This window comes from Pleurodeles waltl, chromosome 2_1, assembly GCF_031143425.1.
Source record: "Pleurodeles waltl isolate 20211129_DDA chromosome 2_1, aPleWal1.hap1.20221129, whole genome shotgun sequence".
NCBI lineage: Eukaryota > Metazoa > Chordata > Amphibia > Caudata > Salamandridae > Pleurodeles > Pleurodeles waltl.
The window spans coordinates 173,137,825-173,162,897 of record NC_090438.1 but is presented as its reverse complement, the minus strand read 5'-3'; the positions used below and the strand labels follow the sequence as shown (position 1 = coordinate 173,162,897).

At 43.9% G+C, this 25,073-nt stretch overlaps 1 protein-coding gene across 4 annotated transcripts in view; it reads right to left on the bottom strand.

The window, feature by feature from the left end:
* Positions 1–18,158, bottom strand: part of LOC138262184 (uncharacterized) — a 34,964-nt gene extending 16,806 nt beyond the window's left edge. Inside the window, exons 1-3 of one of the 4 annotated variants that reach the window (XR_011199211.1) lie at positions 17,937–18,158; positions 17,628–17,726; positions 14,966–17,209 (exon numbers count right to left, since the gene is read on the bottom strand). Coding sequence is in view for 1 of the 4 variants with exons in the window: in XM_069212008.1 (XP_069068109.1) it covers positions 9,887–10,647; positions 17,937–17,979 (804 nt within the window). In the remaining 3 variants the exon portion in view is untranslated. Of the gene's footprint in view, positions 1–9,586; positions 10,648–14,965; positions 17,210–17,627; positions 17,727–17,936 lie in introns of those variants that run through there. The other 3 variants (XR_011199212.1, XM_069212008.1, XR_011199213.1) reach the window with 3 other exon arrangements.
* Between the last annotated feature and the right edge of the window lie 6,915 nt (positions 18,159–25,073).

The window sequence follows — 25,073 nt, the reverse complement described above, 5'->3', positions numbered from 1 at the left end:
TACATCCTCCTGCCGTGGAGCTACCACATTATGGGGCATATTTATACTCCGTTTGCGCCGAATGTGCGTCAAATATTTTGACGCACATTCAGCGCAAACGTTGCCCCATATTTATACCCTGACGCCCGAGCCGGCGCACAAGGAAAATGGCGCTATGTGCGCCAGTTTTTGGAAGCGGCACCCCGCCCTGCGTTAATGACATGCAGGGTAGGCGTTCCCGTCCAAAAACCGACGCACACAGCGGTGCGTCGTATTTATGCTTCCGGGCAAAAATCACTCCTGCGCGGCAGGCGGCGCAAAAAAATGGCACAAAGCACGAATATCGTGAAATTTTAACGCCTGGGTCAGGGCAGGCGTTAAAATGGGGCAAACACACCTGTACTTAATCAGAACACACAGAACAAATAACAGAGCAGCAGAGCAGCAGAGCAGCAACAGGGAGACATGGAGGTGCTTTTTCTTCAGCGTGCACGGAGACGCAGAGCCCTGCAGCAACAACAGCAGCCACTACAACAACAGCAGGGACCCCAAAGACAGCGCAGAAGGCAGGAGAGGATATTCCGCCCAAGAACAACCCTGCATGGCCTCAGGGAACGAGACATCATCCAGAGGTACCGGTTGAACTGGCAGGCCATTCAGCAGCTGCTGACAAATATTGAACCGCAGTTGGCCCCCATTTTAGTGACTCCACGCACTATCCCAACAGAAACAAAGCTGCTTGCCGTACTTCACATGCTGGCAAGTGGCTCGTTTCAGACAACTGGTGCCCTGGTTGGTGGAATATCACAACCATCTTTCTCCGCATTCCTGCCTAAAGTACTGGATGCCATCATTCGCCTGACACCCCGCCACATCTGCTTCCCTAACACACTGCAGAAGCAGCAGGAAACAAAACAGGGGTTCTACGCCATCAGTGGCTTTCCGCACGTCCTTGGTGCAATCGACTGCACACACGTACGCCTTGTGCCACCTGCTGCGAGTGAACACCTCTACCGCAACAGGAAGCACACACATTCAATCAACGTGCAGGCCATAGTCGATCACCAAGGACTGATCAGCAACATTGTGGCTAAATATCCTGGGAGTGTACATGACGCATTCATCTTCCGTCACTCCACCATCAACCAACACTTCCAGGATGGACGGTATGGCAATGGACTACTTGTTGGTAAGGACAAAAAACAAACTCATATACACACTGCTCAGAAACCCTGTAGGATAAACAACACATACACCACAATAGCAACACCTAGACAGGAACACACTGAGGTACTCACATCACTAGCCATGTTTCTGAAGTCACCATTGAACCTCTCACACATTTGAATTTACTCTACAGCTTAGTGTGAAGACAATAATGACTGTGGTTGCCTAAATGTCACCTTGCAAATTGGAAGGCTCACAATAACCTGTACACTAATACAATGCATAAGTTTAAAGGTATGGGATGGCCTGGGTATGTTCATATGAACGTTTCAAATACACTGTCATGTTTCAACTCTGCATGGAACTATCATCACACCCCCAGTGAGGACACACGGACACCTGTATCACAAGTCACAATGCAAGGGAGGGCACACTGTACTGGAGAAACCAATACATCCTGCTGACAAACAGTTAGCCAACAAACACTTGCTCAGCAAAGGAAAAAAAAAATGCCAAAGTTTTCACCAACAACCATAGGTTGTCACATTAGCACTCAAAATAGTCACAGACAACACAACACAACTACTGCCATCAAAGATACGTACAACAGTGCCTCCTACATCTAATTGATACCATTCTGTGTTTCTCTTTCAGCTGATCAGGGGTATGGCATCCAGCCTTGGATAATGACACCATATGGGAACCCAAATACTGCTGCTGAGCGGGCATACAATGACGCCCACAAGAGGACACGCAGCATTGTGGAGCGGACCTTTGGGATCCTAAAGTCAAGGTTCCGCTGCCTTGACATAACTGGCGGTAGCCTACTCTATTCCCCAGAGATGGTCTGTAAGATCATACTCACTTGTGCCATATTACACAATATTTGTGTAAAAAGGAATATTCCCCTACTTGACCTGGACCCAGATATGCCTGAGGATGACGAAGAGGAGGATGCTGGCCTGCAACAGGAGGGGGAACAACCTAACACGGCAGCAGGAGTGCGTAGGCGCCAACAGCTAGTCAATAATTTTTTTCTTAATTTATTATAATAACTTGTATTCCACAATTGTAAATAAACACAGATAACCAACACCACATCATGCTTTGGCCTATGCATTTCTGACCACCTTTAGTTTGAAATTGCTGAAGAAGAATGTCGTCTCATTGAGCAAGAATGCTATAACATTCATCACACCAAAAAAAAACATCACAAATGTATGCACAGAGGGTAGGATGTGACATGATACATTACCATACACAGAGCCCAACAGGAGTACAAATGTGGCAATTACACATGCCGGTTCCAAACAACTGAAACAGTCTCTCATCCAGCCCAAAATTTTAGATCATTTGAAAGTCACATCACACGTGTTCAGAGACAGGGTGGGACCATCCATGTGTACGTGACCATGTCATCAATGGCTTCTCTCAAGTGTGTGATATGAGCGCTACACAATTGGAACAACATCAGCTGCCACTAACTCAGGAGGAGACCTTGAAGTCACAGTGACAACATACACCCAGACAGGTGATAGTGGATCCACATTCCAACACACATGTACACATATGTCAGACAATAAACCTAATATTTGAAAGTAGACCATCACAGTTGTGTCCCAGTTTGAACCTAGCAGGAAGAATGTAACATGCCACTAAACCAGTTTATGCAGAAAGGGACACAGACAACAACAAAATAATTCTCATTATCACATCGGGAACTGTGCGAGTCTTGCAAACATAGTAATTGGAAAATGGTATGCAAATTAGCTCCAATTCATCATTACTGCAAACGTCAAATGGGCTAATGAGATGAATGAATGGTCAACAGTCATTCATACCATATGGCCTTACATTAGCCTGCTGCTGCAGGTTTGCCATTATATAATAAATATACTCCATGGATACAGTAGCTATTCTGGATGGTCAAATCCTAGGGTGCTGGGGACCTAAGTCCACCTCTACCGCCCCCAAAACATACAAGAATCTTGTACTTGTGAACTAAACACATGCATAAGGCACATGTGTGGGCTACATGTCATAAGTCTAACACAAATCTGAAACACAAAATCATAATGGGACATGGTTAGCCCCATAAAAACTGTAAGTGACTCTTCCACTCCCTGTTAGGACTACAGATAAAAGCATCACCATCATAATTGTGGACACATTTTGGAGAAGGAATACATCATGGTATCCCATCCATCATTTCAAAATAGCCATCTGAAATTAACCCAAATATGTTGACAAATATGGTCAATACATTAGTTAACGTATCCAAAACATTACAGTGTGAATGCCTACTATACATACAACAACGGACATGTGTCATATACAAACACAAATGTGTATCACATAGCACCGTTTGACCATGAAAAATCACCTTTCCAAAGGTAAAAACATGAAGACATAAGGAAAAATTTGCTCCAAATCCTACGCATACAGCATGGGCGTCATAATTTGTTCACGTACATGAGTGCACAGAGTGCAGAGTCAAATAGAAATGTATCCAAAAGTGTCACATATTTAGCCATCAAAGTCTAATTAACATCATACATCTTTTTTGACTCAGCATCATGTGCACTACTGTACGTGGAAAAAAATGACGCCCATGATGTATGCGTGGTAAAATTGACGCTACCTGGACAAAATGTTGGTCATCTCATGTACATTAAAAATTATTAATATTCATATCATATTTTTCGACTCAGCATCATGTGCACTACTGTACGTGGAAAAAAATGACGCCCATGATGTCTGCGTGGTAAAATTGACACTACATGGACAAAATGTTGGTCATCTCATGTACATTAAAAATTATTAATATTCATATCATATTTTTTGACTCAGCATCATGTGCACTACTGTACGTGGAAAAAAATGACGCCCATGATGTATGCGTGGTAAAATTGACGCTACATGGACAATATTTTGGTCATCTCATGTACATTAAAAATTATTAATAATCATATCATATTTGACTCGGCATCATGTGCAATGTAATGCGTCCCAAAAAAATTACGCACAATTGTGTATGCGTGAAAATATGACGCATAACGGGAAAATAAAAACGGCGCCCATTTTATGCAGGAAGTGATGTAATAGGATATCCTGTTTACCAAATCTGTACTGGGAGTTAACTTTCACTTTCACTTTGCAGTCTCAGATTTATCTAGACTGTGTGGTTGTGTGAAAGGTGTTGTCCTGTGTTTTACTGCTTTAGTGTCCTGTGTCCCTTGTATTTTGTCTTTTTGTCAATCTATTCTTGTTGTATAACATTGTCTCAGTCTGTTTAGTCTTGTTTTGTCTATTCCTGTGATTGTTTGTATTGTCTGTGGGAGTCTGTTGTGGGTAGCATAGTTTGGGGGGTTAGTTGGGCTATTTTTCTACTTTTTCATTTTCTTTCACACCTCTACCTTTCCCCATTTCCCACTTTTACTTTCATTTTTCATTTGTCCATTTTTAGAGCTGTCAATATGTCAGGTAGGCCTCGCCTGTCCAGGATGGGTGAAGATGAATTGGGGGGATTTATATGGCTAGTTAGCCATTTACTCCCACTGATGCTGGAGGCTGGGGGCCGTGTGATACAGGGGTATCACACGGAGGCTAGGAAAATCCGGTGGGAGAAGGCGCGCCATCACCTGGTCCGGGTCTACGGGAGCATGCGAAATGTCCATCAACTGAAGCACCGCTGGGCAGATCTGATCACCAGGGAACAGGACCTGCTGGACCACCTGGTACTCCGGATTGGTGGCCATGTTGGTGAGTACAAATCAATTACATGGGAATAATAGAAATCTGTGTGGGAACATGTGATGATTGTTAGCAAATCTGCTAAATAAGTAGCTGACTGTGTGTAATGCTAGGGAAACCTAGGCCCATGGTTATACACATATATCCCCATTTTTGCAACACATTTTCACGCAATAACAGCAGAAAATTGCAACATCTATCTGTATTTTGCTAAGTAGCCCCCTCTCTGCGTCACAAAATGAAGCAAATGATGCGCTACAAAGGTATACATATGTGTCCTAATGTGTATTTGTTGCAGAATGTGTATGAAGACCAATGATACCAGTCCGATGGCTCATTTTTGCAACACATACCAGATGCCTGTAGCTGTATGTGATGTAGTGTTGCATTTGTGTCTGAAAAGCAACATGTGAACGGCTCTATTTGTACTCTACTGGTCATAATGGCCAGTGAGTAAGTCATGTAGAAACAACATACCTACATATGTAGACGCCATAGCTAGACAGAAAATTAGAAACACATGATGATGCTATACGTGTGTTGCCTTCACGTCACCTGAAGTTAGTTATGTTGTCCACACATATGTCACATGTGTGTGTGGTTGTTGTGTGTTGAACATGTCCACCTAGCCTGTTTGATTGTGAGTGGTCATGCAGTCCTCATGGAACCAGTTTTGGAATGTCTCACTGGGATGCACATGCTGAGATGTATGGATAACATTATTGTTGGGGCATACTAATGGAGGATTAACTTGGACGACACATGACTGTCCCGGCCACTGCATGTGTGTAGTAGGGTGTGTCACTGTAGCAGGAGACTCATCCAATGATAATGTTGAATACAAAGTCATCCATGCAGTATGAGCATGTGTGAAAGTCTATCATTACCATGTCATATTCACACAGTGTCATTGTAACTGAAATTATTTGTCAGTTCACCCAGTCTGAGTATATTCTTCCTTTCATGCTTTACAGGTGGACCAGCCCCGTACACCGTGGGAGAGGTGGCACATTTTGACGACCCCGATACCTACAGTGAGTGTCGCCTGAGTGCTATTTTCATTGTTTGGTAATGAAGCATGATGGATTACTGTGTGTTCAAGAGAATTCATGATTTGATGCGCTCGCCGTTCATTGGCATTGTTGTTTTAGTGTGATATCAAATAGGACTTATGTTTCTGTAAAGCAATACCTAGCCATCTCTCAGATTGAGGGGCTGTAGGTCATTCAAGTTGGGCGGCAATGGGGAATGGTATGACTCATTTGGAATACACTGGTCAATGTTAGACTTGGTCAGGGACTTGCCATGAACTGAGTCTGCATATCAGACTGACAGTCTCCCAGATAGCTTAGGCACATGGCTTTGATGACAAGTGCTTCTTCCTAGTTGAGGATGGACTGTGTACACTGTAGGTCGGATCTTCCGGGGGCATGTACTTCCACAAGGTGAACTAGAAGTGTGTGTGTGACTTGAGTGCAATGGCCTAGGTGTTCTGTCGAATCATGAGAATGGGTGTTCTACCTCCTCTGTGTGTGTTATAAAACATGCCTCACTGATAGTATGTCATGTTGGCCTAAGTCATATCATTTTGACATGTGTGGACCTGGGATGTGACAATGTTTGGCTGACTACAACGTGTTGCTAGCCCTTCATAGGTGTTGTGTGTGAAGGCACATACTTGTTGAACTTTCTATACACTCCTGGGTGTGCATTGAACATGGGATTGTTGGTTGTTCTTCCCACACCACCCACAAAGACTGGGATGTTACTGTGAAACAGGGTACCTAGGACTGTAGCAACCAGTATGTTACACGTACTTGACACCTTTTGTGACTTGAGTGAGTACCTAGGGCAAGATGTAGCAAAATGTCTACACGTTGCAAATGGCATAAATTTATGTTTGTGAGTTGCAAACGTCTGTTTCCTATTCCGAAATGTATTTTGTGGTCATGAACATATTAGCAAAATGCTTTTCAAAATGCAAAATATCACAGGGTTTTCCAGACCTACTTGCAACTCACAGTGGTAGGCAATCCCATTAGCAACCGAGTACGTGGTTGCAAAGTGAGTCGCAGTTATCATCCACTTGAAGTGGATGATAACCCACTTGCTAACTGGAAGGGGTCCCCATTGTAACCCTTCACCTTTGTGAGTGGACCGTAATGATCCTGTACAAAACAGCCATTGGTCTAAGGGACCACTTATTACCGAGAAATAATCCAAGATTGAAGTTGTTGAGTTTGTTTACTAATTGCAGCTCATTTTCCTTTCAGGTAAACTGCCTACACTTGGGGAAAACATAACCTGCTTTATTTAAAAGCAGTCACGTCCATGGAGGTCTGCTTTTCCCAGCAGGCCTCCATCCTCGTGAGTGCCCATATTCGCTAAGGTGGCGCAACTTGGAACCCACATCATTGATGTTCATGAGGTGGGTCTTAGCGACCCCATAGCGACTCGCTGACGGTGTCAGAGACACCGTTCTGCATTGCAAATTGCTAGTTGCATTTTCCAAATTCCTACATCTGGCCCCTAGTGTTGACATTTGATTCTGGCCCATGGGTTCAATCGTGGCACACAACTAATTCCAAATGCCATTGAGTGAGGAGTGTGATTGTTATCACATAGAATGACATATGTAGTGAAGTCAGTATGCGGAAGAGGTGCTGCCATGATGTCAAATGCCTTAGGTATGATTTGGATGAGTAGTTTAGGGTGATGTCATCCATCATGTAGAGACATGGATATGCTAGGTGTGATATGCCCTTATGTATGCATGTTTCACATGTACTTCCTCTGAGCCTTTCCGTGAACTATGTTGTAACAATTGCTGCAACCAATACATTTATAGTAATGGACAAATGACCCATTGTGGTATTCCACCCACTGCAAATCCAAAGCTAAATAATTGCCTTTTATCTTCACAGCTGCAAACCTGAGTGCCGCAGATCGCAACCATTTTGAGCGCCGTGCAATGAGATACAGGCACATCCTGCAGGTGCAGTGTGGGTATCGGAGGATGGCCCGCAAGTACCATTCAGATCGGGCCTCCGGGGCGTGGTGGGCCACACCACAGGCTCCCCCAACAGTGCCACCAACAACCACCGACACTACATCCACCAGGTCTGCCCAAGTGGACCCAGCAACGGACCAAGCATCTTCCTCCAGACCTGGACCCAGCCGTGTGGTGGTAGCAGGACTGTCCCGTGGCCACACAACTCCTGCCACAACATCCACCTCCACCGGCACGCAAACCAGCACTGACCCTCCTGTCGACACAGCTGCCTTCCAGGCATTGTCCCGAAAATTGGACAAGTTGATGAGAAAGGTGGACAACCTGAGGGAGGACATGAATGAGGTTGAAAAGAAGGTGCGCTTCATCAGGCGCACACTACGGAGGGCAAATCTGTAGTACTTTTGCCCTCCCGAACTTTTACCCCTCCCCTCTCACCTCTTTCCTATTTTATACTGTTAGTTGGGTTTTGGGGGTTAGTTATAGGATAAGTATAGGTAATTAGCTTAGTTAGTGTTAGGGAAGAGGGTGGGGGGTCCTTATTCTTTCTATCTTATATATTTGTGTGGGTGTGTGGGTGGGGGGCAATGTTGGGTTTCCTGTTTAAAAAAATAAAAAAGCAAAAAAAATAAAAAAATGATTATAAAAAATATTACCAAAAAAATATATGTTTGTTTAGGATAGTATAGTATGTGTGCAGGTTAGTAAGTGTTGTCCTGCATGTGTCTTGTCTCATCATGGTGGGTGGGGGGTTGATGTTTAGATTGTTTCGTTACATGTGTAGAGTAAGTTTAGCTTAGGTTAGTTAGGGACAGTTGTGGGTTAGTAGTAGTCAGGTTAGATTAGTGTAGGTTTACCTTTCCCTTAGTTGCCTGTTTTATTACTTCTTTGAAATAAAAATTTAGTTAACCCTTTACATGATGCGTTAGGTGCTACATTATCATGGCCTTGACATCAGTGTAGCAGAATGTTTTTGTATGACATTTGTGTCCTATGCTCGCTATCCCCAGGCTATTGAGGTTTAACATGCCAGCTACCCGTGTGCTAACTTGGTAAGTATCCACCATGTGGGAGACCCACCATTGGTAGTGTGCATTGATCATCAAGGTTTTGGGTTGGCATGTATCCTACTTCACAAAGAGTGCTTCCAGACTTGTTATTGTAGGTAAATTGATAGGTCGGACAGCAGTGTGAAGTTCAGGGAGATCTTTGTAGATGAGGATTTGGTCACACTCTTGTCTTGTTGCTGTCATTGCTGACCTACATCATGTGTGTACTGATTCAGCATGACTTTCCTTCATGGAAGTATACTCCGTAAGGGTGATTGATGCAGTGTAATTTGTTTATGATTCCTTACATTTTACAGCATTATTTCGAATTTTAGTATTGCATGGTGCCTACATTTCTCAGCCACCATTAGTTGTCTAGAATAGCCATAGATGGTGCATCATTCTGTCCAACACAGCATGATTGTGTGTGCTTAGTCCCTTCATCAGTTATTTTCCTCAGTATAGTAAAGCTATGATGCAATCCTGGCCACTGCACAGATGTTTCTGTATACATGAAATCAGGACAGTAGTATAGAGAATATACATGGTTGCCACACAGCCACTTTGGAGTTATGTACTGCACAGTTGAAGTGTGAAATAACACAGAGACACAATAGGTGTGCAAGTGATATTTATTTTTAGGTGCTGTAGTGCAAAATGTCCATTCACCATGTTTGCTGAGTCCGTTCTGGTGCATAATTACATGGTGATCCTACAGAAGGGGTGTGGATGATGCTCCTGACATGCTGGGGTGATGTCATAGACAGTGCAGAGGAACAGGAATTGCCAAATAGTAGGAGAGTGACATTCACTGGCAATGGGGACAAGTCTTACAGTGGATTGCCAAACAGTCAATGAGTGTAGTTGTAGTGAAACTGGCATTTGTCAAAACGTAGGACGTTGGTCAGAGTAGGCCATGGTGCAGGGACTAGGGCTTCCGGGTACTCTTGCGTGTGAATGTTATCTGTTCCATGTCTTCTTCTTCTGATGTGTGTGTTGCCTGGTGTGTCCTTGTTGTTGTTGGTTGTGAAGGGGCAACACACACCTCAGTGTTAGAAGACATGGAGGCAGACATCCCGGGGGCTGCTCCCTGTCGAGTAATGAAGGGCAGTACTGCAGCAAGGAGGGCCTGCTGGTTTTTCAGAATGGCAGCCACATCACGATGGTAGGCAGCCAGGTCGGCCCTGAGGGGTTCTATGTTGCATTCGTGCACACGTTGACTGGCTTGGAGTTGGAGTTGTTGTGTCAACTGGATGACAGCTGTGCAGATTTCCTTCTGTGTTTTTAAAAGTTCCTCCAAGAGTGATGTTCGGGCTTGCATTGCAGCTGCCTGATCAGCAGTTGACAACATGCACGAACGCACCCCCTCAAGGCTGGCTGCCATAGTTTGCATCCCCACCCGCACCTCCTTGGCCAGCTCCCGCTGGACCCCAACGACAGTTCTTTTAAAGCTGGTGCCAGTGTCGTCAGAGTCCTCAGCTGTGTTGGAGCTGGCAGGTCTTACAATTGGGGTGGCGGGTGGTTCTCCTGTGGTGGCTGCTTCTTCTGTGCTCCTCCTTGTGACTGAAGGTGGGGTTTGGAGGCTTTCAAGGACCATTTGAATGGTCTCTTGTGGGAGGTTTATGGGCTCGTCATCCATGTCATCAGGGAACTCATGGACAGGCATATCGGCAGGATATCCGTGTTCCTCTGCAATGAAACAGGGTACAATTAGTGTGTCTGTGTTGTGACAATTTTGCACTAAGATACAAGCCTTTGGATGCCTTAACTTTGTGCTCTGTGTTTGTCTTGGTATCTGCTGTCCGTCATAGGGCATTGTTGTCGGCCTATGGCCCACCTGTGTGTCACATGTATGATATTGAGCTATCAGACATGTCTTCCAGGTCGCCTCTAGGTGTTGCTTTGTAATTATTTAGGAATAGGCGTGTTTTTGTCCTACTCCTCCCTCGGTGTTTAACTATTGTTATGGAGGGACATTTTGTTGGGTGGGCTCTCATTATCCTACATGTGATTCTTGGCTTTCTAGGCAGCAGGATAGCTAATGGTGTGGGGGAGTAAGTCTGACCCACTTGTAAATAACTCTGTCACCCTGATATTTCATTTTGCTCAGACTAACTAGCAGTGCCTCTGGTCTCCCACATCAAAGGAATGTTTAGACATCCGAGCGCATGACATCTTTGGAACTTCTCAGGGAAGTCGTGGTCACTCAGATCCTACACAATTATGTCTTTTCCGGTATGTTCCCATACACAAATGACAAAGACAGTATTTGTTTAATATGAGGTTTAATTATACAACTGACTTGTAGAAATTTAGGTGTGAGCCCCAGTAACCCAAACAATACACACTGTTAGAATTGAAATAGTCCGCAGGAGAGTAATACATTAGTACACAGCTATCATGGTGCCTAACAGTTTCTACTCTCCCTCTGCTTGTTCTATGTATAGCACAGCATGTTAAGTTTGGAGCTTGCCTGTCTGAATCACAGTGGAGACTTCATCCCTCATATCAGAGGAATGGGCTGTGATCTGGTTGTGCATCAGCAGCAAGGAAGGCAGCATCTAGTTGTGATTCTCTGTTTGGAAACTCCCTCTTGCGTGTCTTGGGACAAGGAAGTGATTTTATAAGTCATATGTTATCGTGATGACAAAGTTTCCCTACGCAGGAATGCCAAACCTTAACCCCTACCACATCTATCATCAACGTACCAGACTGTATCCTTGACTGGGGCACGGAGTGAATATGTTCTGGCAAACTCCAGTGCAGAAGTAGGCAAAACAGTGTGATTTGACTAATTGACAACACCTTAGGACTGGCTATTTGCTACATTAACTGATAGGAAGGGCAATGATAATCATTTAGTGCAAAGTGCTCTGAGGCTCTTAGATGTGAGCAAATGATTCTAAGTACATTCAGGGTAAGATGCACAAAGGGCTCCAGCCTGAGGCTAATGCGCAAAGTATACGTTACACTTGCCACAATACACTTTGACTGACTGTGGGTGTTGTGACTGCCCTGCCAGCACACTTGCCTCTCAGGCCCTGCCCCATACAGTTTTTATTCACATTGCATGAACTGTACATGTTACGTGGCATTACCTATGCATGTCAATGTTAGGATGTGGTATGGATGTAAACATTGTTGATGTTTGAAGATGATGTTGGGTCATGTGTGTCTTACTGGATTGGCCTGTTTATCGTATGAATGTCCTATTTGTTTGTCCAACTTTGCAGGTGTGTTTCAGTGACCAGTTGCCTGTGTCCCCTCCTCAATGTTGTTGTCTGAGCAGTATGACATTAGTGATGTAGCCTTGTTAGCCAGGCACGTGAGGGACATGTATGCAGCATGTGTGTGTCCTCAGTGCTGTGTGGCTCCTATTGCTGTTTACTTAGGCTTATGTATGTGTCAGGTATGGACATTCGGCATTTGAGTGTACTGGTGCCTTTGTCTTATTTCTAGGAGTAGTTGCGGATGTCATCCTCACCCCCTAATTTAGGTATATATGTTCCAGGGGGAGGTTCCTGCCATTTGGTACTATAGCTGCACAAAGATGAGAGGTGTTATTGTCAACTGTTGTGGCAGTTACATTGCAGTTGTTGTTTTTGCTACTGCATTACAGATAGGGACCTAGTTGATGTAGAATAGATTTTGCAATACAAGTGCCTGGATGTGGATTTGAGGTAGTGGCCTTCCCACCTGTCACTGCTTTCCCTTGGCTCTATTGTTGTCATTACAGGATGTACCCATGGGACTGTTGTTGTTGCTGTATTTTGTCGTGCCCCAGCTTCGGTCAGTGCTGAACATGCCCCCCTGCTGTGCCCCTTTACCCATGCCACTTCATATATGTGCTGACTTACATGCATTGTGTAGTAGGTATCCCCCCCCTGCTTACAGTCCCCATTATTGCATTTTAATTCCCCAGGCGACTTACCCTGCATGTGCGTTGTGTCGTGGTAGTCTGCGCTGTCCAGTCCTTGAATCCCTGTGACGATCTCCTCCGGGATGACGGCTGCGACCATCTCCTCCATGTGGTCCAGGGCCTCCTGTTGTGCTGGACTCCCCCCTCCAGTCTGCATTGCTGCCTTCCTGTTCCTGGCCATTTTCTCTTTTGTTCTACGTTTGCAGTCATGCCAGCGTTTCTTACACTCAGTGACTGTGCAGCGTTCTTCAGCCACACTGTTGATCTTGTCCACTATTTGTTTCCATATGGCCTCTCTCCTACTGAGTGGCAATTTTGAGGAGATGAAAAGTTGGTGCTGGTGTTCCGTCACCTCTTTCACCAGGATTTCCTGCTCCTCTTCACTGAAGCAACACTTTCTTTTCTTTTTAAAAATGTCCTGGTTCCTGTATGGATCCTCCTGGCTGGTTCCTGGTCTGCTCTCATCCTCCTGGGGTCTGTTGGGGCATCTGGGATCCATTTTGGCTCTCCTCTGCTGAAAGGGCAGTTTTCGCGCAAAAATGTAACGCAATAGCGTGAAAAAAACCAGCGTTTTCACAATTGCGCTGTCGTAAATCGACCCACAGTGATGTGCGTCGCCTTTACGTGGGTTTCCTTTACGACAGATCGACGCTGTGTGCGTCACGAAATAATGACTCCCACCTGTTGGTTGCGCCGCCGTACGTCAAAGTATAAAGTTGACGCCCGCACGGCACTTCAAAATGGTGTTAGACGGCGCTAATTTTTTTGACGCAAAATTGCGTTGGCGCAGTTTTGCGTCAAAAAGTATAAATATGGCCCTATATAACACCAAGGGCCTGATTACGTGTCGGGCCGTTAACCCCGACATAAACCCCTGTTTACCAAAGAGTTGGAAGCGATAAATGACTCGACTATCATTACATTTCAGCAGGTCAAAGGTGTCAAAACCGTGTGGTATTTACCGTACCATGTCGATTTTCCATGATCAATTCATGTGATATCGGCCATTTTTTTGTTTCAATGATTATTCAGAGAAACTGAGGAGGGTGCTTTTCAGATCAGATTTGTAGCACTTTTCTTTACCTTTCTCTGTTTCTCTTTTTGCCAATGATGACAGGAGCAGTGAGTGACAAATTAACGTTTTGCTTCTCCCTTGCGCTACGCAGGGCAATGCAAAGCCTAGAGTCAGATTTACCAAGCCACACAAGAGTACCCTGAGTGGCTTGGTAAATCAGGTGCAATACAAAGCAGCCCAGGTGACTGACTTGGGTTACACTGCATGGTGGGGGAGTTACATGGGTGGAGTGTGGGTGTTCCCACACATCTACCCATGTATGCTGATGCATTCCCTCATTTATCAACACTGGTAGACCTGGGGAAGCGTCAGAATTGTACGCCTTCCGATAAGAGACACAACGAGGAGAAATGCTGCACACTTAGAAAGAGCAAAATGCCTGTGATGATGGTATTCTGCAGGAAGTGTCCCTTCCTGCATCAACATAACCCTGCTTACAACGCAGACTCTGTTGCACCAAGGACTCAAGGAAAGGACAGGCATGCGCCAAATAATGTTAAAAATGATACATTCCAGACCTCTCCCTTACACGATTCGCAGTGTAGCAAGGTCTCTTGCTGCATTTCGTGAAACCTTGTTAAATCGGCCCGTGTTATTTTGAATGACTACGCGGACGTTCAGGGCTTTTTACATATCCATTTGTTAACACCCAGACAGAGCACATGCACATAGTGGTATGGATGCCCTTTAATATGATTTATGCTCATGTGTCACCGTGTGCCTCACTGCCACTGAGGTTAGCATCATATTGCCATATCACATCCTCATTCAGCATGGAGTCAAATAGTGCTTTCTGACATCACCGACATCATCCTTCTTAGAGTCTGTACAGCCTTGCAAGATTTTGCCTTTGGAAATCTGAAGTGTATACAGGAGGCACACCACAACATTTATCACTTAACTGCAAAAGCATTATACCCTGGCTAAGCCTAGGTCTTTCTTTTAAACTAATAAAGACGTCGTGCTTTTCATTACATGTGTTCCCAGGTTTTATTATTCAAATGAACCTGACATATGAGGACTGTTGCTGTGATGTCAGAGTACTTCGTATATGCTAAGAAGTACCTCGGGGTTTGTAAGACTTGTGAACTGGAAACATCTAAATGCACAAGAAATGTGGGGACTTTCAAAATTTACAATTGTGCCAGTTTGATATAATGAAAAGTGTAAATATTTGGAGTATTTGTAATCTCGTATACATAACGCTTTTTATTGCAAAGAAAATAGATTTATTTCGAAAATAATATTTTAGCAAATTTATATGCATTTCATGGAGTGTTTTTCTCTTTACTTGAGATATTTCTTTTCCTTTAGACATTTTCTAAGATTAGGAAGGCCTGAACTAGAACAGTGAAATTTTAATTTAAACTCACACCACGGTGAACTTAATCATATGTGACTGGTAGTGCAATTTCCTGAAAAAAAACCTACAAATGACATCTTTTAGACATAACTGATGTGATCTTTGTTATTGAAATCGTACAGGTAGTTTTTATATACAAATTTTCAATCGCTATCCAAGCAAAGAATATAAACGCAAAATATACCATTTTACAACCTCCTCCTTGATAACTAAAGTCACTGTTTACTTCAATGTTTTCTTGAAGGTACTATAAAAGCAGTATTGTTTTTTTAGCAAAGGAAATCGAATAAACGCTACACTTAATTTAAATGGAGGGAATCCTATTTATTTTTAAAAAATCTCACTAATTAAAACTCTGTTTATTATCTGTTGCAGAATAAATGTATGGTGAAGCTTCAGAATTCACAAATATTGCTGGGGCAAGGTGTTACATACGTGCAAGCAGTACAGGGTGAGCGAGTTGCTGCTATATATGGGAAAAGTCTGAATTCCCCAGATATTCTTGTCTTGTTTACAAACTTTGCATTCATAATGCATCATTATTTTCCAAATGTTACTGCAGGGCATTAAAATATAGAAGTTACAAAGATTGGCAAAGCTCTCTAGTCATATTGCATGTATTTATCTCTGCTAACAAAACACTGCACAAAAAAGCCACAACATTATCCATTTAAGGATTTATAATGAGGTAGGCTGGACCAGCTCATGGCACCTGACTCTTAGGCCCATGTTCCTAGGTGGGTGGAAACGCGTTATTCCATGATGTTTCCTGACGGCACCATTAAAGTAGGATTCAGGCCCACAGTAACTTGCCATTTTTCTACGGAAATCTCACCAGCAGAAATTGCACCAAACTAAGAAAGGGGACCTTAGTTTAGTATTGGTTTGCGTTGGTGTATTGCAGCCTGCGCTGCGAAAGACATTTGTTATGCTTCTTTTAATGTATTCTAAGTAAAGGACATGATTAGTGAAGGAGGACATGCAACTGTATACACAATGAAACACTGACATTGTTGTGGGGGCGATTGTTCATACATTTTCCACTCTGATGAAAGCTTCAAGTGCAAAACATGTGCTCTTCACCCACAAATGGCAGTTGCTGATACACAGAATGAGGAGCCAGTGATTTGTTGGGGGCTCAGATGGCACTTACAACAGAGTAAACTCTATGCAGTTGCCAGTAAACTGTGGAAAGCAGTCTTTTGTATTGTATTGTATTTTGCTTGTTTTGACCCAAGGACTTCATTCCCAGTGCTTTTTGTACATAAAGGAGGTGTATTTAGAGGGGAGATGCGATGCACCAAGGAAAATATTTCCAATTAGAAAATAACCAAACTGTCTACAACGGTGCACTTCTATGGGGAATACACCCTAACCCCAAATGCTGACTGATAAACAGTCAAACTAACTATGTACAAACTGTGGCACCCGTTGACCTAGAGTAAAAACTCCCTGAAGTAAGGACTCTTGTTCCTATTGCTAAGTGTAACGCTTAAATTGTGCATGGAGCAACCAATCATTTAAGTTAGTAATCTTTCAGTATTCACATCATAAAATTATCATGAATCTAAAATTTCTATTATTTCAATTTTAATATTCAATCCCATAATCAAAATGTCCCCTATATGTCAATTGATAATTGCAAAAGTCCAAATTCATCATTCCATCTCCTTCAAAGTAAACTGGATAAACTAAAGTTGTTCCATTGCTTTCCAAAGTCCATTTAATTCCAAGTCAGATGTTCCTGTACTCCTATTTATCACCTCTAGATCGAGTAGAGATCCATAGTGAGTCGCATTGTCCACATTCCTTGCAACGACCTCACAGCCAACACGTGTTTCGTCCCTTGACTTCCTCAGGGCTGGAATATAGTTGCTTCTCTTAGTAAGTTTTTCTGGACCCCAAGAGTCATCATGTAAAGCATAAAATATATAATCAATTTGATTGTAATGAGTTCATTAACAAATATGTGGAATGCTAGTGTCATTGTGAAGGCCAATACCCAGAAGAAATTTTGTGGGTATATTAGTATCCACTTGTCCAAATCAATCAGAAATAATCAAATATTGAATCGTGAGAACACCCAGAAAGTGACTCCCCTTATCGTGCACTCCAAATCACGGTGTCAGAAAGTGAAGAAAGTAAGCAGTATTCATGCACTGTATAATATCATTTAATTGAGGAACCATCAGAGGCAAAATCAGAATTAAGGTTAAATTATAGCCCATTTGTTGTCACGTTATAAATAGACAGGCGAGTGTGACCAAGAAAGTCAAAAGTAACACTGAAGATTAAGACCAATCGAAAATTACCTCCAAATACTCCAAAAATAAAGCCTGTGTGGTTATCCAAACAATTAACGCTTCCGTTGTCAAAGTTATACTACCAATGCTCTTTCCACTCGACCTATCCTGTAAGGAAAGGATATTTATAAGCCTTCATTAGCTTGCCCATCGTTTAGCATACTCCTCATGATGCTTCAAATCAGCAAAGAGTAAATGCATAAACCACTTCCCCATTTCATTCCTCTGAATTGTTTCAAAACCGCATCCATAAAGAAACTCCTGTTTCCCTTATTTATTATGCCCACCTAGTTCTAAAACTTACTAAATTAATCGTACCTTCACGTATTCCTCCAACGTTACGCCGAGGGAAGTGTAGCATACCACAAGTCCGCCTCCGAAATTACCTAACAACCTAACTGATTCCCGACAACAAAACGCAGATCCTACACCGATAAACACGAACCGTGTATTGTTGCCTACAAAGCACGAAGACGCCGAAAACGGCGTGTCCTTAAACCGCTAATGAGGCAGCAGCCTACAATGAAATAAACAACGGACCATTCCCCTGGTATTCTCTAAGACATAAACAAAGGACTAAAACTACAAATATAACTTCCCAAGTGTACACTGCTCCAACACAACAAACGAAGGACTATTGATCCATCATTTTGCATAAATTCGGGATTGTACCTCCCTGTTCCTTCTCAAACGTTAAATTTAAAATAAAATTTATTACTGGCAATATCCTATATAACTCGTTATTTTAGGTTAATATAACCATACTATCATATAATCATATAGAGTAAGTAATCCTGTACTACACCGCCCACCCATTTATACTATGACAACAAGCCGTTATTTAAAAGAATGAAAAATTAAAAAAGAGTGTTTGATCATTATAGAAACATTATAGAAACATTAAAGAAAATACAAATAAAAATGAAAATAAATCTGTTATGCACACCGAAAAGTGTTGGGGTTATACAAGAGTATTTTTACATTTCATTCCGTCCCTTTACTTAACAAGATGATTAACAATTTATAGTTCATTTTTGAACAAGTCATTCAAAGGCATCATCATATGTGCCATATCCTAAACAACTCACAACATAGTATAATACCTTCTTTATAAATGCTACCTCTAGAATTGTAACCCAAACTTGTGTAGGTTGATGTGTTTAAGCCCCCAGAAAATATTCCAATTCCCTGTCAGAGTTCAAACCGTCTTCTACTGCCCTTAACCGCATTATCCACATTGCTTCTCTTTTTCGTAACGTTAATTCCCTATTACCACCTCTCTGATCTTTTAGTACCTGTTCCCAGCCAAAGAAAGTGAAACCGATTCTAGTATTTTGTGATTCGCAATTAATCATATGCGCCACCACTGGGTATCTAGTATCCTGCTGAGCCAAGGCTCTCGCATGTTCTCCAATTCTTACTTTTAATGGTCGGATTGTCCTACCCACATAATATCTCTTACATTTACAAACCAAGACATAGACCACAAAAGGAGTATTACGGTTCATGCTTGACCTGATGGGAAATGTTTCTCCCAATAAATTGGAAAATTATTTCTGCCCATGGCAGGCCCATTTGCAAAGTCCACAATCTCCACATTTATAAAAACCCACTCTCTGTGTTCGTAACCAATTGGTCTTGGGGATAGTTTTGGGAAAGCTTGGGCTAAGAATCTCTTTTAATGACCTCCCCCTTCGAAAAGTTAAGATGGGTTTGCTAGTTAGGAAGTCAGTCATTGTTTCATCTCGAAGTAAAATATGCCAATGTTTGGTGGTATATTTCTTAAAAATCCCTGTACTATCTGTAAAGTCTGTGACTAGTCTCACTTTCTCTCCCTTGTGTACCTGTGCCTTATGATTTCTTGATGTCAACGTTACGTGTTGCGGCACATGTCTTATTCTGTTCTGTACCTTGATAATAATACTATCACTATAACCTCTACTTCTAAAACGATTCCCCATGTCTTCAATACTCTTCTCAAATTCCCTGTCATTACTACAGTTCCTCCGTGCCCTAACCATCTCACCATAAGGGATTGACTCTATGTGATGTTTAGGATGTGCACTTGCCGCATGTAATACTGAGTTGCAGGCAGTAGATTTCCGAAATAATTTACTCTCAATACGACCATTATCTATGTACAGTTCTACATCCAGAAATCCTATACAGGTCGTGCTATACTTGCACGTAAACTTAACATTCATATCATTTGAGTTCAAATATCAACAAAATTCAGTAATTGATTGACACCTCCTGTCCACAACATGATACAATCGTCAATATAACGTCCCCAATAGAGGATATGAGTCTGCCACTGGGCCGCCCCTGGGCCCCAGACCCACCTCTCCTCATACCGGCCCATAAAGAGTCCTGCATACGAGGGGGGGAATCTGGAGCCCATGGCCACCCCTTGTTTTTGTCGAAACCAATCATGCTCAAAGATAAAGAAATTATTTTGCAGAATCATTGCAATCATTTCCAACAGCATCCTCGTATGTTGCCACCTATTCACAGGTTGCTTATTTAAAAACCACTCTGTGGCTTCCAGACCCATATTATGTTAAATACATGTGTATAAGGAAACCAAGTCTAGGGTGACCAATAACATACTGTCCTCCCATTCCACATCACTAAGGATACTTAAAATATGCATTGTATCCTTAATGTACGATGGTAATTGTTGTACTATAGGTTTAAAAAATATATCCACATATTCAGATAGTTTTTCAGTTGGGCCGCCTATACCTGAAATAATAGGTCTACCTGGGGGGAAAGGCAAATCTTTATGAATTTTAGGCAATGTATAGAAACAGGGAAATCTAAATCTCATCACATTCAGGTACAAGGTCTCCGCTTTAAATAGGTGGGTGCCCCAGTGCCCAACTGGGGCACCTACCAAGCACACACTGGGGGCCTTGGGGAAGTCCCAGGTACCCTGTGGCCCCAGATGGCTCCCTGAATTCTGTGGGAGCTGGCACTGCTACCACCCGGAGGGAGAAGCTATTTATGCTGTTTTCTCCATGTGTGAGCAGTATGTTGTTCTGTTTCCCTACCCACATCAGTGTGGGCAGGGAAAAAGAATACAAGTCTGCTCCCAACTGGTGAGAGCATTTTTAAAGCTCCTGCCTGCTGAAAGCAAACTTTGGCCCTGATTACGAGTCTTGCGGTCAGCATACCACCGCAGTGGAGTTGGTGGCGGGACCGCCGCGGGCCCCGGAGGTGAAGAATGCCATATTACAAGTCCCGGAAAAGTACCTGCAGAACACAGACAAGTTATCGTCCAGGCCGTCACAGCGAAACTGCTGGCATGCCAGGTAGCATCCCATGACTATATTACAAGGTTGCACACCGCCATGATTTCTGGGGTGGAACTACCGCCACCTAAACCATGGAGGAAACTAACAAGATGAAGGGAACACCCACCTTGAGGAACACAGGCACATCTGTAGGCGCTATGGCATGTGAAATCCATCTCCTTACAATCCTCTACCTGTCCCTGCAACTCCCAGACCTAGCACACCCTTGAGGGAACAACGTTAGTACACACACTCACACCACACACATAAAATTAAAATGGGAAACCATGCCCACACACACATGCAAACGAACACCAGTACCAACACACACACACACCTATACCCACAACCACCACACATAAATGAAAAATGAAAGCCAGGACTAGGTAGGTAACAATGACACCAATGGTGTAGTGCTGCATGATAACCATATATTAAATATTTGATAAAACGTATGTACATACAGGCCCAAGGGCCAGTCCAAAAACCATAGTGCAGACCTCCACATTGCAGGGGCATCTCCAGGGAATGCAGGCACCTCAGGGGAGGGGGGGTGGGGTTGGGGGGGTCTTTGGGCTTGGTGGGGTGGTCCTTCAGTCTGGGCCTGGAGGGGGGCCCTTCGGTGTGCCCTTAAATTGGGGGTCCCTAAAATTGTCCCTGGATGGTGGTGGCTTAGCAAGGGGCTGCGGTTTGGGCTTGCCCTTGGATGGCGGGGGTGTAGAATGGTGGTGGGCATAGGCTTGGCCTTGGAGGTGGAAGGAGTGGTTTTGGCCTTGGAAGAGGACGGAGTGGGCTTGGGTTTGGAAGCAGGAGTAGTGGCTGTCATGGTGGCGGAAGTGGCAGGTGGCGGAGGGGCATGGGCAGGGGCAATGGCAGACTGGGATGCAGAAGGATGGGCCAGAGCAAGGGTAGCAGGGCACTTGGGAGGAACAGGGACTGAGTCAGATGTGGGTAACAGGGAAAACCCGTGCAGGAAATGTTTTTTGGGAACACATGGGAGGTCACTGGAAAGACGTTTGGGAGCAGAGGGAGTGGGCATGATTGTGAGGTGTGTACTTAGGTGCGCCATGGGTGCAGGTGAGTGGGTGTAAGAAATGTGTGTGCTTGGGGGCCGGTTGGGTGGGTGAGTGTGTGCATCTAGATGTACTGGGGGGATGTGAGGAGGAGATGCAGGGAGATGGCAGGAGGGAAGTGTGAGTAAATGTTGAGGTGGTGTCTGAAGATAGGGTGGATGTGCTGCATGTGGGTGTGTTGATAGATGTGGTGTCTGCACCAGCGGATTATGGGGTGCATTAATGGGGGGTCAGAAGATGTGGTGACAGTGGCAGTGAGGGCACATGTGGCAGGAACAGTGACTGATGTGATGTTGACTGCAGGTGGGAGTGTAGTGTTGACTGTGGGGGAAGGTGGTTGGGGAGGCAGTGCAGGGTGTGGATATTGACATGTCTGCATGGGTGGGTTGAGTGTATGCATGGTGGTGGTGGCGTCTGCGGTGCTTAAGTTTGTCCTTGCACACTGTGGGCCTGATTCTAACTTTGGAGGACGGTGTTAAACCGTCCCAAAAGTGGCGGATATACCACCTACCGTATTACGAGTCCATTATATCCTATGGAACTCGTAATACAGTAGGTGGTATATCCGCCACTTTTGGGACGGTTTAACACCGTCCTCCAAAGTTAGAATCAGGCCCTGTGTCTCTTGATGTGGATGCATGTGGGTCAGTAAGTGTGCCTTGGATGGGTGAGGGGAGAGGGATGAGGGATTGGGAACAGGTAGCTGGAGGGGGGACTGAAGAAGAAGGGGCGCTGGCTGCCATCAATGAGGAGGCCAGAGCCAGAGGAGGGGCGTGGGGTGTTAGGCACTGGGTTAGTGGGGTGAGTTGCAGTGGTTTGGTGAATGGTGGGGAGGCATGCTAGGCATGGGTGGTTGGTGCTTGGGGGATATTGCTGACTTACCAGTGTTGAGCACTCAGCTGATGCCAGACAGGACCACAGGATGCAAGATGTCCAGGACCTTTTCCTCCCAGGTTGTCAGCTGGAGGGGAGGAGGTGGGTGCCCACCGCCAGTCTTATTACTGGCTATCCTCTGCCTGGAAGCCATGGACCGGACCTTCCCCCTGAGGTTGTTCCACCTCTTTCAGATGTCCTCCCTTGTTCTTGGTATGTGCTGACTGCGTTGACCCTGTCGACAATCCTCTGCCATATTGCCATCTTTTTGGCTATTGATATCTGTTGAACCTGGACTCACATGAGCTGTGGCTCTACTCTGATGATCTCATCCACCATGACCTGCTACTCATTGTTGGTAAAGCGTGGGTGCTTCTGGCGTGACATCTTGGGGGGTGGGTATGTGTAGTGCCTGTTGGGTGCAGTATGGGGTATGTGGTGATGTGGGGATATTTGGATGTAGGTGCTGGTGGGCTGCAGTGTTAATTTGTGCAACCTGTGCTGTGTGATGTTTGTTAGCTGTGTTTGGGGTATTCTTCTTCACGTCTTTGGCTGTGGCTGCTCGTATCGGACACAAGGGATTGTAGGTGGGTGGGTGGGGGAGTCATATGGTGGCGTGGTCAGGTGTCCGTGGTGTGTGTATGATTATCAGGTTTGGTTTATTTGAACTGGTCAATGTGGTGTTGCGTACTTTCCTCTGTGCCTTTTTGTTATTTTGTTTTTGTTTGTTTTTGTTAGTGTATTTTTGTTATTTTGAAGATAATAAGACATGAGAAGTTTTGTTTAAAGTAGAAAAACTGTTAATATATTGTTGTTTTTTTACTATCTTGCTGGCCTCTCGCGAGACACCTGCGAGGCACCTGGGAGAGGAAAGACATCCCAAGGAAGGATTGTGATTGGTTCATATGAATTTCTTTATATAGCTAAGAAAGATTCCTTCCTTGTTGCATTATTTCCCTCCTGAGTTTTGTGGCTACCTCTCTGACGTTGCTGATCTTCTGTGATCAGAATGTCATCATCTGAGTCAAATGAGAGCCCTAATCCTGTTCCTGCAAGTCAGCCACCTCAGACACCCAGGCAGTCTTTGATCTAGCATTTTTTTCAGATGTGGCCTGGTGGGAAGAAAGTGTCTGCCAAATATGTAATTTGTAACATATGCAAAAAAGAGTTCATTAGGGGCAGTTGGAACAGACAACTTTCAATATTCCATTGTGCGAAGGTGCCTGCATTGGTGCTAGGCTGCCAAAAGGGCACCAGCACGGTGAAAAGGCAAGAATATGCTGCATTGACTTAAATAAAGTGCATTTCTGCCCTTTCGCTGTTACTCAGTGTAGCACAGCAAGTGCAGTGTGTCAATTTTGCAAATATGCCCCTCAGTGTACACAAGGTTTATCAACATTAGTACTCTTACTGACACCTCATGACACACTTTATTAAACATATTAAGAGCCTATCTTCTCCTTCAAATTACCTGAGCTACTTCTGGTTCTGCACCCAATCACATCACGGCATTTCTTTAACCATGTATTAAAAATGGTAACTATTGGTTGAGACTTGGCCTTTTTTTTTTTACTTCTCCTCCTACGATCTCGCAAGATTTTCATGGGATTATAAAAAATCACATGGCAGACCCGGTAATTTTCCATGCTAGTCTCACAAGGCACTCGCGAAATTGTAACATTTAAAAAAAAAAAAATTAACCTTCTGCTCATCACAGTAGTTATCACGTACGCACTATCTCTCAAAAACAAGCACCACAATATACATTCCTACTAATAAAATGTAGTATGAACTCATCTACTCATTTTTGATCATGTGAGGCTCTCACAGGATCGTAAAACACTTTGTGGTAGGCCCAGAAAATTTCCATGTGGGTATTGCGAGAGGCTCGCAGGATTGTTAAAAACCTTAGAATCCTAGAGTCTTGTGGAATTGCAACAACATTGTAGGTAAATAGTAGCATGTAGGATGGAGTATCCTCCCCACTGAGACCTATCTCTTAAATGACAGGGGTGTGTAGTAGGGTGTGGGAAACAACTGGCGTCTCCACACATACCTCTGTCTGAGATGACAGGTGTACCTAGTAGTATGTATATCAGGACTGGCCTTTCCACTGAAACCTCTCTCTTGGATGATGGGTGTGTAGAGTAGGGTGTGAGGAGAGACCGGCCTCTTCCGTCAGACCTCTCTCTTACATGAGAAGTTTGTGTAGT